Source organism: Phytophthora ramorum (assembly GCF_020800215.1).
Source record: "Phytophthora ramorum isolate Pr-102 chromosome Unknown Phyram_PR-102_s0005, whole genome shotgun sequence".
Taxonomy (NCBI): Eukaryota; Oomycota; class Peronosporomycetes; order Peronosporales; family Peronosporaceae; genus Phytophthora; species Phytophthora ramorum.
In genome coordinates this window covers 2,281,319-2,296,475 of record NW_027150651.1, presented here as the reverse complement: position 1 = coordinate 2,296,475, position 15,157 = coordinate 2,281,319, and the positions used below count along the sequence as shown (strand labels likewise).

At 55.5% G+C, this 15,157-nt stretch overlaps 4 protein-coding genes across 4 annotated transcripts; 2 read left to right on the top strand and 2 right to left on the bottom strand.

Annotated features, from left to right (window-relative positions):
* Nucleotides 1-10,383: 10,383 nt before the first annotated feature.
* On the bottom strand, nucleotides 10,384-10,779 carry KRP23_6446 (uncharacterized protein; the record flags this gene model as incomplete). The annotated part of the gene is made up of 1 exon (XM_067891638.1): nucleotides 10,384-10,779. The coding sequence occupies one exon, from the start codon at nucleotides 10,777-10,779 to the stop codon at nucleotides 10,384-10,386; it is 396 nt and encodes a 131-aa protein (XP_067745975.1).
* Nucleotides 10,780-11,922: 1,143 nt separating this feature from the next.
* KRP23_6445 (CTD small phosphatase-like protein 2) lies at nucleotides 11,923-12,636 on the top strand (the record flags this gene model as incomplete). The annotated part of the gene is made up of 1 exon (XM_067891637.1): nucleotides 11,923-12,636. One exon carries the CDS (start codon nucleotides 11,923-11,925, stop codon nucleotides 12,634-12,636), a length of 714 nt encoding a protein of 237 aa, XP_067745974.1.
* A 699-nt stretch (nucleotides 12,637-13,335) lies between these two features.
* Nucleotides 13,336-14,522, top strand: KRP23_6444 (uncharacterized protein; the record flags this gene model as incomplete). The annotated part of the gene is made up of 5 exons (XM_067891636.1): nucleotides 13,336-13,480; nucleotides 13,551-13,558; nucleotides 13,631-13,676; nucleotides 13,736-13,836; nucleotides 13,917-14,522. The coding sequence occupies 5 exons, from the start codon at nucleotides 13,336-13,338 to the stop codon at nucleotides 14,520-14,522; spliced, it is 906 nt and encodes a 301-aa protein (XP_067745973.1).
* Nucleotides 14,523-14,649: 127 nt separating this feature from the next.
* On the bottom strand, nucleotides 14,650-15,120 carry KRP23_6443 (uncharacterized protein; the record flags this gene model as incomplete). Its single annotated transcript, XM_067891635.1, has 2 exons — nucleotides 14,650-14,930; nucleotides 14,988-15,120. The coding sequence occupies 2 exons, from the start codon at nucleotides 15,118-15,120 to the stop codon at nucleotides 14,650-14,652; spliced, it is 414 nt and encodes a 137-aa protein (XP_067745972.1).
* Nucleotides 15,121-15,157: the final 37 nt, after the last annotated feature.

Below are 15,157 nucleotides of genomic sequence, written 5' to 3'. Positions count from 1 at the left end.
TCAGCGATAACCCACCGTCGGTGTTACCTCCAGATCGAGGTGTGCGACACGAGATCGATTTGGTGCCGGGCACCAAATATTGCACCACACGCCAATGGCCACTACCGAAGGAGCAAGTCGATGTGATCGACGCATTCTTCGCGGCGAAATATGCCGCGGGCATGGTGCGCGAGTCAAAATCGCCGCACTCGTCTCCGACGTTTTGCGTGCGTAAACCCAATGGGAAGTGGCGTATGGTACATGCGTTCAACAAGTTGAATGCAGCAACCATCCCGGCATCCACGCCTATCTCTCGCAAGGACGTGTTACAGAACAACATGGCGGGCTGCACCATCTTCAGTGCACTCGACATGGTCGATGGCTACTATCAGCTGCTGATGCGGGAATCAGACGTCCCGCTCACAGCGGTGAGCACACCCAGCAGGATGCTGTGGGAATGGCTCGTGATTCCCCAGGGGCTGTCGAACGCACCAGCCACGTTCAATCGACTGGTGACTCAACTCTTCCGGCCGATGCGGCAGTTCGTACAGACGTACTTTGATGATATCTTCGTGCACAGTCGTGCCTCAGGAGGTAAGACGGCTGTCGAAGTGCACGTTAACCACCTCCGTGAGGAATTGATGTGCATGCGCGATAATCGCTTGTATGCGAACATCAACATGTGTATCTTCGGAGCCGAAGAGATTCCCTTCTTGGGATGTTTCCTTGGCAAGGATGGTACCCTGAGAAGATATGCGCGATCGCACAATGGCCAGTGCCAGTAAATCAGAAGGACTTGTGCAAGTGGCTTGGCCTTGCCAACTACTTACACAAGTACAGCGCCAACAACGCTGAGATGGCACGGCCACTGACGAACCTTTTGAAGAAGGAGGCGGAATTGTAATGGGTCTGCTTAGACCCACTACTTAAGCTTACACGTGTGCGCACGTGTAGGAGGAAGCGTAGGAGTAATTTACTTAAGTTCAGTATACTTGTATCCACAAGTATACTTAAACCTAGATAAATGAACCAAACGAAAGCTTTGGTGGTAAATGAGAACTGTATTGATTGTAAATGGAGTTTCCTCCTAAAAATGATATTTCTAATGAGAGGTTTTGCCATTGGATGGCTGGCAGAACCCCTATCTATTGAATGACTCTCATTGGTAGAAAGGTGTTACTTTCTACCAGTCATATGCTTTTGCTATGAATGTGGATCACCCTGTGGTGGTCACCTGAATGTATCCCTTAGTGCATGTTGCACTAAGGTAGGAGGTGAACCGAATGTGTAGCCCCGCTACACCATCCCCCCGTTAGGATTTGACGTGCCGGTCTCGACACGTCAATCCGTATCTTCTTCGGGAGAACACGTGCTCATTCCCAATGAGCACGCCAACGACGTCTTCGTCCAAGACGCCGGCCACTTCGGCAACAGCAAGTGCTGTCGTCGCCTCCAAGGCGACGACGGCCGCTGCCTCAGCCACGACCGCTACTGGCATCGCCTCGACGGCGATGCCGACAAGCGCGGCAACAGAGAGTCGCCTCTCTGTTGCTGGATACCACTCGAGATGGCATGAGAAACATGCCATCCGAAACAAGACAGGCAAGATCATTGCTGTCGAAACCGGAGTGGGCATCTACTCTCCGGGTGGAGAGGGAGTTCCCCTCGACTGCGGAAGCGAAGTCGAGGAGGGGGAACTCGAAGGAGACAAGGACATCTTGTCTCCGGGCCACACTGACCCCAATGTGGGTCTACGTCGTCCACGCGAGGACGACTCGAACGCTTCGAGCTCGAAGCGTTCGCGCAGCGGCAGTGGAACACCGCTCGCTGCCGCTGGAGCCTTGACGACTCCGCGGGATGGAGATGACTCTGCTCCATCCGCTGTTGTTGCGGCCTCGCACACTGAGCCAGTGCGCGAGCCGTGGATGCCGTCTCAGTCTGAGATCGGCAGCCGATTCGGTGCGACCGCGCCACCGAATCTGTACGCGCTGTACTCGTGCAACGCCATCGTTGACGATGACGTCGCGAAGCGAGTACACTTTGATCCGTTAACGAATCAAAGGCGCGACTACTACATCGGGCTCTTCCATGAGCTCCGATGGTTTGCGAGCAAGAAGACTTCTCGCAGAAGCAAAGTGCCCGAGTGGCAGGCACTTTGTCAAAGTTGGAGTGCCTTTGTTGAAAACTTCAACAAGAACCCCGCTGGCTATCGCGACCGGATTAGCCAGGCGCGGGAGCGCTACGAGAAGTTCTCGAAGCGTGGTAAACTTGAACGACTGCACCATGGTGCAGTCGGTATCGGACTTCCTTGCGCAGTACTGCTTGTGAGTACTGCTACCCCGGAGCAGTACGCATCACCGAGCGGGACGTCAACGGGTACACGTCCATGTGTGTACCTGATGACCTCAAGACCCTGCGCGCTAGTTTTCAGGCGCAGGCGTCTTCTAGTGCTCCGGATATTCGCAGCACTTATCCGAGTGCTGTAGGCGACTACAGCGCTCGCTCAAGTTTTACTCCCCTTCGGCGGAGGTGGCGGTGGCGGCCTTCGTACGCCGTCACCATTTCCGGAATGTCCTCCATCAGGACATTCCGTGATTCCCACGTATCGTGTTGGGGAGGAAATCCTCTCCAACGAATTCGAAAATGAACCGGACCTCGGGTCTGGTTCCGATGACCAACAATTCGCTGGACGATCCAGCGAGTTGCCCCGCGTGCATCTCGCAACGGGGGTGGGGTGGGGGGCGGCGGGAAGACGCCCCGGGTTTGGTCAACCAAACCTTGAGTCTCGCTTGGAGGCTGTTGAGCGTCTCCAAGCGTCGCAGTTCGCTGCTCTGCGTCAGGAGATGAGTTTGTTGAAGGATCAGCTCGCGGAGGTTGCGCAGACGACCTCGAACGTAAAGGTCGAGGTCGGGACGAGGGTCGCTGCCGCCTTGAAGCGCGTCGCCGCTCTCGAGAGCGCTTTGGCGAGTCACCAGACGTTGGTGACTCGTGCTGTACGTACGGCTTCAGTCGCCCAACGTAAAACGTTGGGTACAGGCGCATGCTGGACGGTATGTTCAGTGTGTTCGCGTTGCCATGCTTCGCCAACACGGTGAATGGCCCAATGAAGCGCGGAGCAAGCAAGCTTGCTCCGAAATCGGAAACTGCATGTTTAGCTAGGTTCTGCGTAACTAACAGAACTAATGAACCAACTTTGAATTCATTTGTTTTTCCCCTGCCGGTGTTATCGGCGTTCAGCTTCTGTCGATCGACAGAAGCTGCTATTGCGTCCTGGACATACCGAATTACGGCTTGTCGGCGCTGGACAAGTCCATTGCATGCGAGCTGAATCCCTGGTTCAGTTCGTGCTCCTTGTTCGCAGCAGACCCGGCCTGCGCGTGATGTTCGTTGTTGTTTAAAGTGTCTACGCCCGTCGTAGACACTGTCTTGTCGTCTTCATGACTGCGCGCAGTACGTGCGCGAGTCGTCACAGCTGATACATTGCTCGTATCAGCGTGCTTATCCGGTTGTTTTGAATTAACCGGATATCCTCCCCCACTTAAGGAAGGAACTACCGCACCGAGTACGCTCGGTACGCGTGGGTGCCTCAAGGCATTCACGTAGAACGGTGTGTGTCCTGTCGAGACATGCACTGAGTTGTTGATGGCGAACTCCGCCATCGGCAAGCAGTCGTTCCATTGATGGAACGAGTGCGCGTATCTCTTCATGGTGTCAACCAACACGCGGTTGACACGCTCTGTTTGTCCGTCGGTCTGCGGGTGATCCGCAGTCGACATGGACAACTGCGTCCCAAGAAGTGTAAACACTTCTTGCCAGAATCGCGCTGTAAAGCGCGGATCCCGATCCGACACAATGTCGATGGGCATACCATGGTGTCTAAACACCAGGTCAACAAACAGACATGCCGTCTGTTTGGCTGGCAAGTATGTCTTCTCACGGCCAGGATGTCCCGATGTCGGGGCATCGTGGTACTCGTACGTGATCTTGAGCTTCAACTCATGATCATCCGGCACGACAATGCGATCGGCGTTGTCGTCGACTGCGCTGTAAAGCAGCAGACCATTGTGTACACGATAACGGTGTACACGAGCACGGAGGTGTTTGGCCAGCTTCTGACAAGACTTGTCAGAAGGTGTGGAGAAGTACTCCAACAACTGCTTCGCATCCGCATCATGCGCGTATGCGGCGTTCACGTCATCCAACAAGGACGACGAGGGAATAGTCGGCCTCTTGCACCGCATAATCTGGTCGACGCGAAAGCGCGTCGGCCACGACATTCAACCTGGAAGTTGTATTCAGCAAAGAATGGCAGCCACTGTGCCATTCTTTGGGATATGTGCGGCGACTTGATCGCCGTACGCAACGATGCGTGGTCGGTGTAGACCACTAATGGTCTACTCCCAAGTAGATACACTCGAAACTTTGCGAGTGCATACTTCATGGCAAGGAGTTCCTTGTCATGTACCGGGTAATTGCGCTCAGCTGGCTTCAGCTGACGCGATTGGTAGTAAACCACACGATCACGACCTTCGTGATCGAGTTGCATCAGTGCGCATCCGATCGCGAAATCGGATGCATCGCACACCACGTGGAATGGGCGATCTTGGTCGGCCACCGCCAAGATCGGCGCCTCAGTCAAGCCCTGCTTGACTGATTCGAAGGCCTGCTGACAATCAGCAGTCCATTCCCATGCAGCCTCTTTCTTTAAGAGCTGCGACAGCGGGCGAATCTTGCCCGCGTAGTTGCTCACGTACTTGCACAAGTACGTGGCGAGTCCAAGGAACTGCCGCAGTTTCTTTACATTTGAAGGCGTAGGCCATTCATTGATCACTCTGACCTTTCCTGGGTCAGGGCGTACGCCGTTCTTCCCCACGAGACACCCAAGTACGGGTATCTCGGTCGCCCCGAAGATACACTTCTTCAGGTTCGCGTAGAGCTTGTGCTTTCGCATGAGCTCAAGCAACTTGCGGAGATGCTCTGTATGCATCTCCACATCCGACCTCCCATTCACAGCCCGGCTGTGAAAGAACACGTCATCGAAATAGCTCGGTGCGAAGTCGCGCACCGAGCGCAACAAGTGCGTGACGCACCTGTTGAACGTCGCTGGGGCGTTCTTCAGCCCCTGCGGCATCACGAGCCACTCCCAGAGCATGCCGCTCGGAGTGCTTACCGCCGTGAGAGGGATATCACTCTCACGCATGAGGATCTGATAGAACCCGTCTCTCAGATCCAGAGTACTGAAGATAGTACTCGAGGTCATCGAATCGATGATCACATCTTTTCGAGGTATCGGCGTCTGTGCCGGTACCGTCACATCGTTCAGCTTGTTGTACGCATGAACGATGCGCCACCCGCCCTATGGTTTCTTCACACAGAACGTAGGCGCGCTATGCGGGGACTTCGATTCCCGCACTTGTCCTGCATTGTGACGACTTTCAAAGAAGTCGTCGATTGCCTTGACTTGCTCACGCGGCAGTGGCCACTGTCGCGTGACGCAGTACTTCGTTCCCGGCACGAGATCAATCTCGTGCTGAACACCCTTATCCTGCGGTAACTCCGCAGGAATGTCGTCCGGGAGTACATCCTTGTACTCACGCAAGACCTTGTAAAAGGGGCTCGCCTTGAGCGAGTCCCAGCCTTGCTCGTCGAAGCGTTCCTTCTTCGACTTCGCGCTGAGGGCGTCCGCGCCCTCAGAGATGAGCTGATTCAGCTCTTCTGCTTCACACGTCATCCTCTCGACGTCCGAGAGGATGCAGATCTGCTCGATGCGTCCATCGTGCAGTTCGCGAGCGAAACGCTTCCAGCTTGTGACTGGGAGCGACATTAACTCCGACGCTAACGTCGGAGGATTATCCAGCCTCATCTTCTTGTATTGGAGACCAATACTTGTACGCGTCAAGACACTCAATGTCTCGGCGGTCGTCTCCAACTCCTGTGTCTGCCCGGCAGACACTGCTTGTAGCGTCTCGGTCCCTGACCGAGACTTGCGCAGCTTTTCTCGCTTGCGCCGTTCACTTCTCGTGCGGAGCCCGGCTCCGCGAGTTTCTTCTTGTCCAGGCCCGGCCGTGGACAGTTGTTCCTTGTATTCGCCGGCGGGTTTTACCCGCGGGCACACGCGTTCAAGCCCGGCTTGATCGCGCACCGCTTCGTCGTGCAGCCCGGCTGCACGCGAGCTCGCAAGCATTTCCGGTGCGGGCCGTTTGCAACCGTCCGCACTGCTTGCAGCGTTGGCTCCCAGAGCGTCTTCTTTACCTCTACGCCTAACGGCGGAGTGTCTTTCGACCAATTGTGTGTCGACATTACCTGTCGACACTACCGCGTCGCCCCGGACGCTTCGAGACCCTCTCGAATCGGATTGAACCAGGCCCTGCTGATTCGGTTCACATCTTCTCCCAACGACTCTCGCAGTCGTTGGCGTTCGCTTGGGGTGACCGGAGATAGCCGCATTCCGCTCTGTCTCTGGTGGAGGGCCGCATGCACCACGTGGCGCCTGTGCTGCGCCGACAGGGCCATCGCTCTCTGTCGCGCTGCTGCTGCTCCCGAAGCGCACGATCGTGCGCTTCGTCTAGTCGATCACCGGATCATGCCGTGCAAGCCACGGCATGCCCAACACCATATCGAACTTATCGTCCAGTTCCAGGACGATAAGCTCGTCGACGAACTCCTTCTCTTGATAAGAGAAGCGTACGCGTACGATACGCTTCTCGGTTCTAGCAACGACACCCGTTGCTAGTCTCACTTCCAATAGACTTCGAGGTGTTTTCACCTCCTCGAAGTCAAGCCTTGGAAGGCTCTGCAGTCGAACAAAGTTGTTCGACGCACCACAGTCCACTAGAGCACGAAGAGACTTCTCTCTCTTCGAGCTTACCTTCAGGATGACAAAGTTCGGCTTGTCATCTTGTTTCTTGCAGTGAGATTGACTCTCACTGGGGGCAGCGATTTTCATTGCAGCGTGTCCGATGTCGACACGCTCGATCGCATCACCAGCAGGGCGCCCCGCGCCTGCTGGTCCCTTTAGTTTTTTTATTGCCCGTGACGATACCCGGTATCGCCACGACGGCTCCTCGCCGCGTGCACAGGTGCTGTGCACTCGCGGGCATAGTGACCGATGTTTCCGCAGCGGAAGCAACGCACATTCATTGATCCACGACGCTGCTGGGGACCAGCAGCCGTAGGTCCATTGGTTCGGGACCTCCCGACGGCCTTGCCACCGGTCGTGGCATTTGCCGCGGGGCGTTCACATGCAGTTTAGCCTGCCGCAGGCTAAACTCTTCTTGCATTGCGAGCGCAATTGCAGCCTCGAGCGTATTTGGATACTCTCGGAAGAGATAGGTCTTCACAGGCCCATCTCTAAGGCCCTTCATGAACGTGACGACCTTGGTCGCCTCGTCAATCGGGTTGGTCACGATGTTCGAGACCAAGTACCGTGCCCTTTGGGCGTAAGCATGCACGTCATGCTTGCCCTGTTGCAGATCGAGGAACTCCGCCCTCGATCGGAACTCGTTCTGCGGGGGCTCAAACGCTAGTTTGAGCTCCTCCTTGAACTCTTCGTACGTGCTACAGCACGTAGGGTCTGTGAGTCGGCGTCCGTACGCCCAACTCCTCGCTCGTCCGCCAAGACATTACATGGCGAACGCAACCTTCGACAACGGGTCGACGATACGTCGAGCCGCAATGGCAGTGTCGACCTCGACAAGCCGACGGAGGAGAGGTTCGCCCTCTCTTCCAACGTAACTGCTTACGTGGAGTTTCAATGACTCCACGCGCGGTGTGGCCGATGGCGACACCGAAGGTTTCATGCTGTTCCTTCACGATGAAACCCAGAGCAACACCGTGTTGCTCCGTCGGCGATAGCGTTCGCAACATCGTTGCTACCGCTGCTTCCCCAATGACTGTTGACAGTCGTTGGAGGGCCTCCCACTCTGGTTCCGACAGGTGGGGGCAGTCTGCACGCGCAACATGCGTTGCAGACGTGTTTGGGCTACCCACGGACATGTTACTGTCCGAGGGCAGGTTCTCAGCCCCGCGTTCGTATTAGTCGGTCGTTGGACGGACTACAAAGTGCTACCAGGTGTAATGGGTCTGCTTAGACCCACTACTTAAGCTTACACGTGTGCGCACGTGTAGGAGGAAGCGTAGGAGTAATTTACTTAAGTTCAGTATACTTGTATCCGCAAGTATACTTAAACCTAGATAAAGGGACCGAACGATAGCTTTGGTGCCAAATGAGAACTGTATTGATTGTAAATGGGGTTTCCTCCTAAAAATGATATTTCTAATGAGAGGTTTTGCCATTGGATGGCTGGCAGAACCCCTATCTATTGAATGACTCTCATTGGTAGAAAGGTGTTACTTTCTACCAGTCATATGCTTTTGCTATGAATGTGGACCACCCTGTGGAGTGGTCAACCTGAATGTATCCCTTAGTGCATGTTGCACTAAGGTAGGAGGTGAACCGAATGTGTAGCCCCGCTACATAGAGTGGTTTCAACGACGTTAAGGACTGTGACCATCGGTAGTCTTGGAAAGCTGAAGTGCACGTAATTGCTTCTGAAGTGGCACCTGCTTCCTAAAAAAAATGCTCCAACCAGCGTACTTCACAGATGTCGAAAATAGATGTCAATCATCCCTCCTCCAGAGGAATCCGCTTGTGCCGTCCACTGACAAGAAATATGCTAAGAACGATCCTTACTATACACAACGCGGTCGTGGTCGACTTGGATTGGAACACTCTAGCGAAGTGGAATTCGAGGAGTGGCGACATGTTGTTTCACTTCTTTGCGCAGATGATGGTTCGGAGACTGCATTGGTGTCGGTGCCTGCATGACCCCCACGTTCGCCTTATTCGCAAACGTATGCTGCGTACCGTCACCGTTACTCCTAGGCAACATCTATTTTGTTTAACACCCTCGGGTTGCCAGTAGTGACACAACCTGGTGAACTCGAAAACGCGACATGAAAACTAACGAAGAGATACGCTTGTTTTTCAGCATTTATTATCCTAGACCCAAATGGACGTGGTGACATGACTATCACTTATGGTCGTTCTTAGTGTTGATGGTGTAGGCTGGAAATAGAGAAGACGTAGGTTGAGGAGTAGCTGTCAAAAGAAGGAGTGATATTCTAGTGAAGTGAGTTCGGAAGCTGTCCGAGAGAAATAACTGGGCTACAACGCCGGTATGAGAAAAACTATGGTGTCTGCTACCATACTACCTATCAAGCCCAAGAGTAGTCATGGTACTATGTACTATGAAATAGTGCAGTACATGTGCGTTTTATATATTCACCTTTTAACTAATTACCTGTAATATCACATGTTTATGTATTATTCAAAAATATAGAAATCAATGTAGACTTTGCCTCTCAAAACGGAAGCCCTGGTCAACTCGGATATATCAGGAAATAAGCTACTGTACAGTTCAAAAGTGGCTCAAAACGTCGTTTATATTTATGTAAGCTAAGCTCAATTTGAGCTGCTCAACCGGTGAGGTCTCTCTAACAAGCCGTGGCCCACGCCGGTGTGGTCGGTCAAACTTTGGTGAATACTACCGCGGGGTATCGACAGCGGTTTTGAGCGTTAGAAGTATGTGTAGCGGTCGAAATGTTTGGCTCGAGATTCTCGAAGTGCCTTCCTCGAATACAGTACCCGCCAACCACGACCACGGGTCTGTAATGTACCTTGCCCTACTGCCTGTCGCATCGTGCGTGGTGTTCGCTATCTGTATCTGTACTGCTCACACTACTGATTGCAAACTGTTTGTTAGTGTATAGCTAATCTGGCCGACATGTATGTGGAGTTGGGCAGTTCTCATTGGGGCACTATAGGGTTTGCCCTCGGCTCGCTTGGTCCAAGCAACGGTAGACTGACAAGGACTCGTGCACCACCACCAATCATCTCAGTTCGGCTTGCACGCATCCCTTCTTCAGTTTCAATGGTCAAGCTGTCTATCAGCTCTCCCTATCGCGCACCATCAGTACCAGTAGCAACCACATGTAGTAAAATTCACAAACGCACTACATGTACTCAAATAAAGCTTTGCATCGAAACGCGGCGAATACGAAGCAGAAAAATATACAGTACGTGCTGTCCACGTTCAGCGTTCAAGGCCGGCGGCGGCTGCTGCTCGGCATATTGACCGAACAAAGCAGCACGAGCTGTCAATCGCTCTTGCGAATGGGTCTGATTGCGACTGTGCGGGGCCCGTCCCCTTGGTAGCCTGCCGCGAGATCATCGATTGGGAGGTCTGCGCCGACTGTGGCCACAATCCACTCCTCGAAGCACGCAAGATACACAATATTTCTCAGCCAGGAGGATATCGGCACGATTGTGCTTCATTCAGCAGCATGACATGCCAACGTGTCCAGCGGAGCTGCTTGATGACACGAGCGCACCTGCAGACAACATCAACACGCTGTCGCCAACGGCTGTCCCATGAACACACCTGCAAATCCAGGCCAGCCCTCGGCCAGTCTGACGTGGCGAGCGCTCGGCCGCAGCGGGTCGTACGTGGCGAGACACGGGGGAGAGCTCGTTGCCCTGATCCCGGCGGATACGGTACTGCCGCTGTCACTGTGGTGCTGCAAGAAGCCATCGCCGTCTGACAGGCACCCTGCTGCTTTGCATTCACTAGCCACGCGTGCCCCGCGGATGGTGAGAGCGCTCTCTGAGCACGGGATCTGATAACCTGCGGCCTTGAAGTTGACGCGGCGCTGTGCCGCGGAGCGGCGGGCGGTGCAAGCTGCGCAGCTCTCGTCGCCGCTGAGCGGGTTGGCATCGTGCGGTGCGGTGGCTGCGGCCATATGTGTGTGGCTGAAGCCGAGGCCAGCCAGCTCTCGGCGCGAGGACAGGCCTCGGCAATAGCGGACCTATTGTTCGAAATAGCGGATACGGGCGTTTAACACGCTCGGATCGGCGTACGTCACCGCGTCGATTGGCGCACTGCACGTGGCGCAACATGGGTGTGTCGAGCCCGCGACAAGGCCTAGTGGCGAGGCGGCGCCTAATGGTACTGACGACTCGCCACAGGCAATGCAGACGGCGATAGCACGCGCACCGCACACCGCGCAGCGCTTCTCCGGAGCCCGACGCCGTATGCAATGGATGGAGTCCATGGCTCTTGAGAGGACAGGCACTCGCAGAATCCACTGCAGGGCGGGTGTTCAGTGCATTTTATTCTGGGCGCGCGCTGATTGGCCGGGCTTGGGTTCAGCTGATGACAACGGTTAGGCCCGCGGGCCAATCGGCGCGCGCCAGGTTTAAAACGCGCTCGAAACACGCGCTTTTTCCTCTTGGGCTCACTATGCTCCGACGGCGGTTACGCTTCCCCCCGTGCGTCAGCGGGAAAATGACGGTTAGCTTACCGCTGCCGCTTCGAAATGACCTTTCGGGGTGCGTCATTTTGCGCTCCCAATGCGATTTCACTTGACCGTCGATGCGAACGCGGCCCGAGTTCAACCATGCTGCGTGCGTGAGCTCTACGCCATGCGTGAGCTATATGCAGCTCGCGGCGTTTTGGCGGGCCGGCTCCGTTCAATTAGCGGCGCCTCTCGCAGCTTTTACGGCGGAGATTTATGGAGCCCACACCTCCTCGCAGATGGGCCGTTGCAGTTGAGAGCGCATCCCTGCTTTTAGCGGCCGATTTAGCATCCAGTCTCTCGACCAGCTTGACCCCTAACAATTGTGTCTTGTAAGAGCGCGAGCATTCTTATCTCCTTCAATGAAGGGGCCTTCATCCATTGTTGAATTTGGCATCGAAAAACGCCTCGCGCCCCGTAATTTACCGTTCCAGTCCGTTTCGGCTTGTTTCTGTCTGCGCCTCGCCTTCCAGCTGTGACGAGAAGAAATTACGAGAAGGAATCGCCGCCCGCGTCGTTGACGTTCACTTTCGCATTTCCCGAGTGTCGGCCGCTGCCCTCCCACCGCCTTCCACCACGTAGCCAGCCATGAGCGCCACCGTCGTGCAGTACCCCGTCGAGCCTCGCGTGACGCGCTCGCGGCTCGCAGACCAAGTCTCGGCCGCCAAGAAGCGCAGCAGCTCCCACACCCGCGCGCCGTGCGAGCGCCTCGCGCTCGTGCTCGACATGGACGAGTGTCTCGTGCACAGCAAGTTCCAGAACGAGGTCGAGTACCGTCAGAGCGAGTTCCGCCCCGAGCAGCTCGAGGACTTCGCCGACTCGTTCGAGATCGTCATGGACGACGGTGAGCGCGCGGTCGTCAACAAGCGGCCAGGGCTCGACCGCTTCCTCGAGGAGGCCGCCAAGCACTACGACGTGTACGTGTTCACGGCGGGGCTCGAGGCCTACGGCAAGCCCATCCTGGACGAGCTGGACCCCAAGGGCAACCTGTTCGCCGGCCGCTTCTTCCGCGAGTCGTGTCAGCAGCGCAAGGGCATGTTCCTCAAGGACCTGAGCGTGGTGCGCGGCGGCGACCTGTCGCGTGTCATCCTCGTAGACAACAACCCGGTGTCCTTCCTCATGCAGCCCAGCAACGGCATCCCCGTGCCGAGCTTTTACGACGACGCCAACGACCGCACGCTCGAGTCGCTGAGCAAGGTGCTAGCCAGTCTGCAGGAAGTGGAGGACGTGCGTCCGAGGCTGCACCAGCTCTTCCGCCTCGCGGACCTGCTGGCCGAGCACCAGCGCGTGATCCTCGGGTGAAACCGTCGAGTGCCGTTCTCTCCATGGGTGGATGGATATGATGGACCAAGTATCAGTAGCAAGTATATAAGCCAAGGTGCCGTGCAGTATCGTGAAAGAGTACGAGGTGAAAATTAGATAGCCGCTATATTTAAAAGCAAGGACGATCGGGGCGGCGACAGCAAGACAAGAAAGCGGCCGCCTGAGACCACAAAAACAAATATCATGTATCTTACCTCTCCTGCCTGGTTCCTTCATCCCTCCTGCTGTGCAGCACACAGCCTGAGCTGCGGGCCTCGGTCTCCTCTCCGTCGCCGCGTCTACCAAGGTGTCATCACTACTGTCTCGTTTGTTCTATGGTTTTGTCATTCAGCGCGATAAGCAAGCCAAAGATCTCATCGAAGTGGGGGAGCGTATACAATCGACATACTGTCTTGCCACGGCCTCCTCGGAGATTCATCGCAGTGATGGAGCTGCAGGACGTGAACTTCATGGCGAAGGCCAACTTGGCCATGAAGTTGGAGGTCGAGGAGCTGATGGCATCGCGCTGGCGGAGACCGATAGACGAAGCGACGCGCTCGTTGAAGTTGGGAAAGGGCGGCGCGTGTCTAAAAAGCCTGGTCTAAGTGCGATTTAATTATTTAATTATTCGAATCGTACCTAATGCGATTCTCCACGGTAGTTGCCTCTCCATCAGAGACGCTTACACGGTATTAAAGCATGTCGTCCAGGGCGGCTCGGGCGTCACGTGTGCACGCGGCGTACGGGGCGCTGCCGGGCGCCCCCATTGCGGAGATCCGCACGCGCAAATGGTCCAAGCAGATCAAGAGCGTGGGCCACCTGAACATCCCCAAGTGGGTCCCCGGTACGCGCCTCTAGTCGCTGCATCAAGGAGGGAAAGAACTGACGTTGTTTCTGCTGCTTTCGTGCTCCAGACCAGGAGGTTCGACGGCTTGCGATGTAATTTATTCCAAGGGGGCAACTTTCGACTGACTGCGATGTTGTTTGCGCGCAGAACCCGACGGAGGCGCTGCAGAAGGGAGCATTCAAGAAGTCGAAGGGTGAGGGAAGGCATTCTTGGCAGCGGTGGATGTATATGCTGACTGTTATGTGGCGATAGGACGCAAGCGCGGCGCGGGTGAAGTGGGGCGCATGACGCGCAGTGTACGTCAGCACCTGGCAGCCCCGTTGGAGCTGCTGTCCGAGTATCCCGTGCGCGTCGTACGCATTTCTTCCTTTTCAGTGGCTCGCAAGCGTGATCTGGTATTTGACTTGCTGCACTTTTGTCCTGATTCGTGCAGCACTCGTCGCGGCACTCTTCGCCTGCGCGGACGACGGCGGCGGAGGCTACACTGGCGCTAACGCCCCTGCCATTGCCATCTCCCGATGGTACTGGAGATGCGACAGCTGCTATCGTTGCCCAGGTACAAGTTGCAGCCACGTCTACTCTGCTGACTGCTGCTACGCCCGTCAAACAAGTGCTTCCGGTTGTCATGGAGTCTGCGGTGAAAGCTGAAGCTGCGCAGCTTGCTCCTGCCGCGGCTGCACTGCCGACCTCAGCGATGCCAATGATGCCGATGATGCCGCCCGTGTCGACCCACATGATGGTGGAAGTGCCGTCGGACGAGCAACTGGAGATGGTCCTCGACGACCTGCCCATGCTTGACGCGGACGATAGCTTCAATCTGGATGCTCTGGACCCTGCCTTCTTGCCGACTCCGGCACCCACTGGCGCCCCAGGAACCAGTCTCCAGCATTCCAGTGGCACTGATTCTAAGCAACAATCGGCTGAAAACTCGTCAGCTTCCGTCAGCGACGATGATGCATCTGCCAACTCGGGCTCGTCGATTCCGTCGGCTTCTCCGCAGTCTTCGCCGGGAATGGTGTCTCGCTCGCCGTCACCGTAGCCGACACTTGACCGACAGTAGCCACGAAGGCGATGCTGAATTGTAGGAAGCAAGCAGACAAGAAGCAATCCAAGGCATTTATACGTTGCATTGAAAGCATAGTTTGAGGACGTAGTCCACAGATGCTTCACTTTCGTAGAAGTCTACGAGCCAGCGCCTGCAATTCGATGATTTCAGTGGCCTGTTCAGGTCGTGCCAAACAGGTCAAGGTGAGTTCACTGCCTGCATTCACTTCGTCAAGGTAGGCAATCGTGCACACTTCTGGACGTACAGGCTCCGTGTGTCGTGGGTTTCGGCGCATCATGAAACGAGCCAAGTGATCCAACGGCCGGATGGGAGGACGTCCATCTTCACTGTCTTCGTCCTGCCCTTCGCTCGCTTCCACAGCCTTTAGCAAGTGTACAATCGCTATATGCACATGGGTCAGCAACTATTCCACTCGATGCCGAAGTGGCAACAACGCACCTGGAACAAGAACGGGTAGGATCTGCTCCACGACGATCTCCAACTCCTTCGACGAAGATGCACGAGCGTCCAGACCTTTCAGCAGTGCCAACATGAACTCGCGCGAGGCCGTCTGCTCTTCCTGGAGACCCATCGCGCTCAAACAGAGAAGTGGGTTGTCAGGTAAGAAA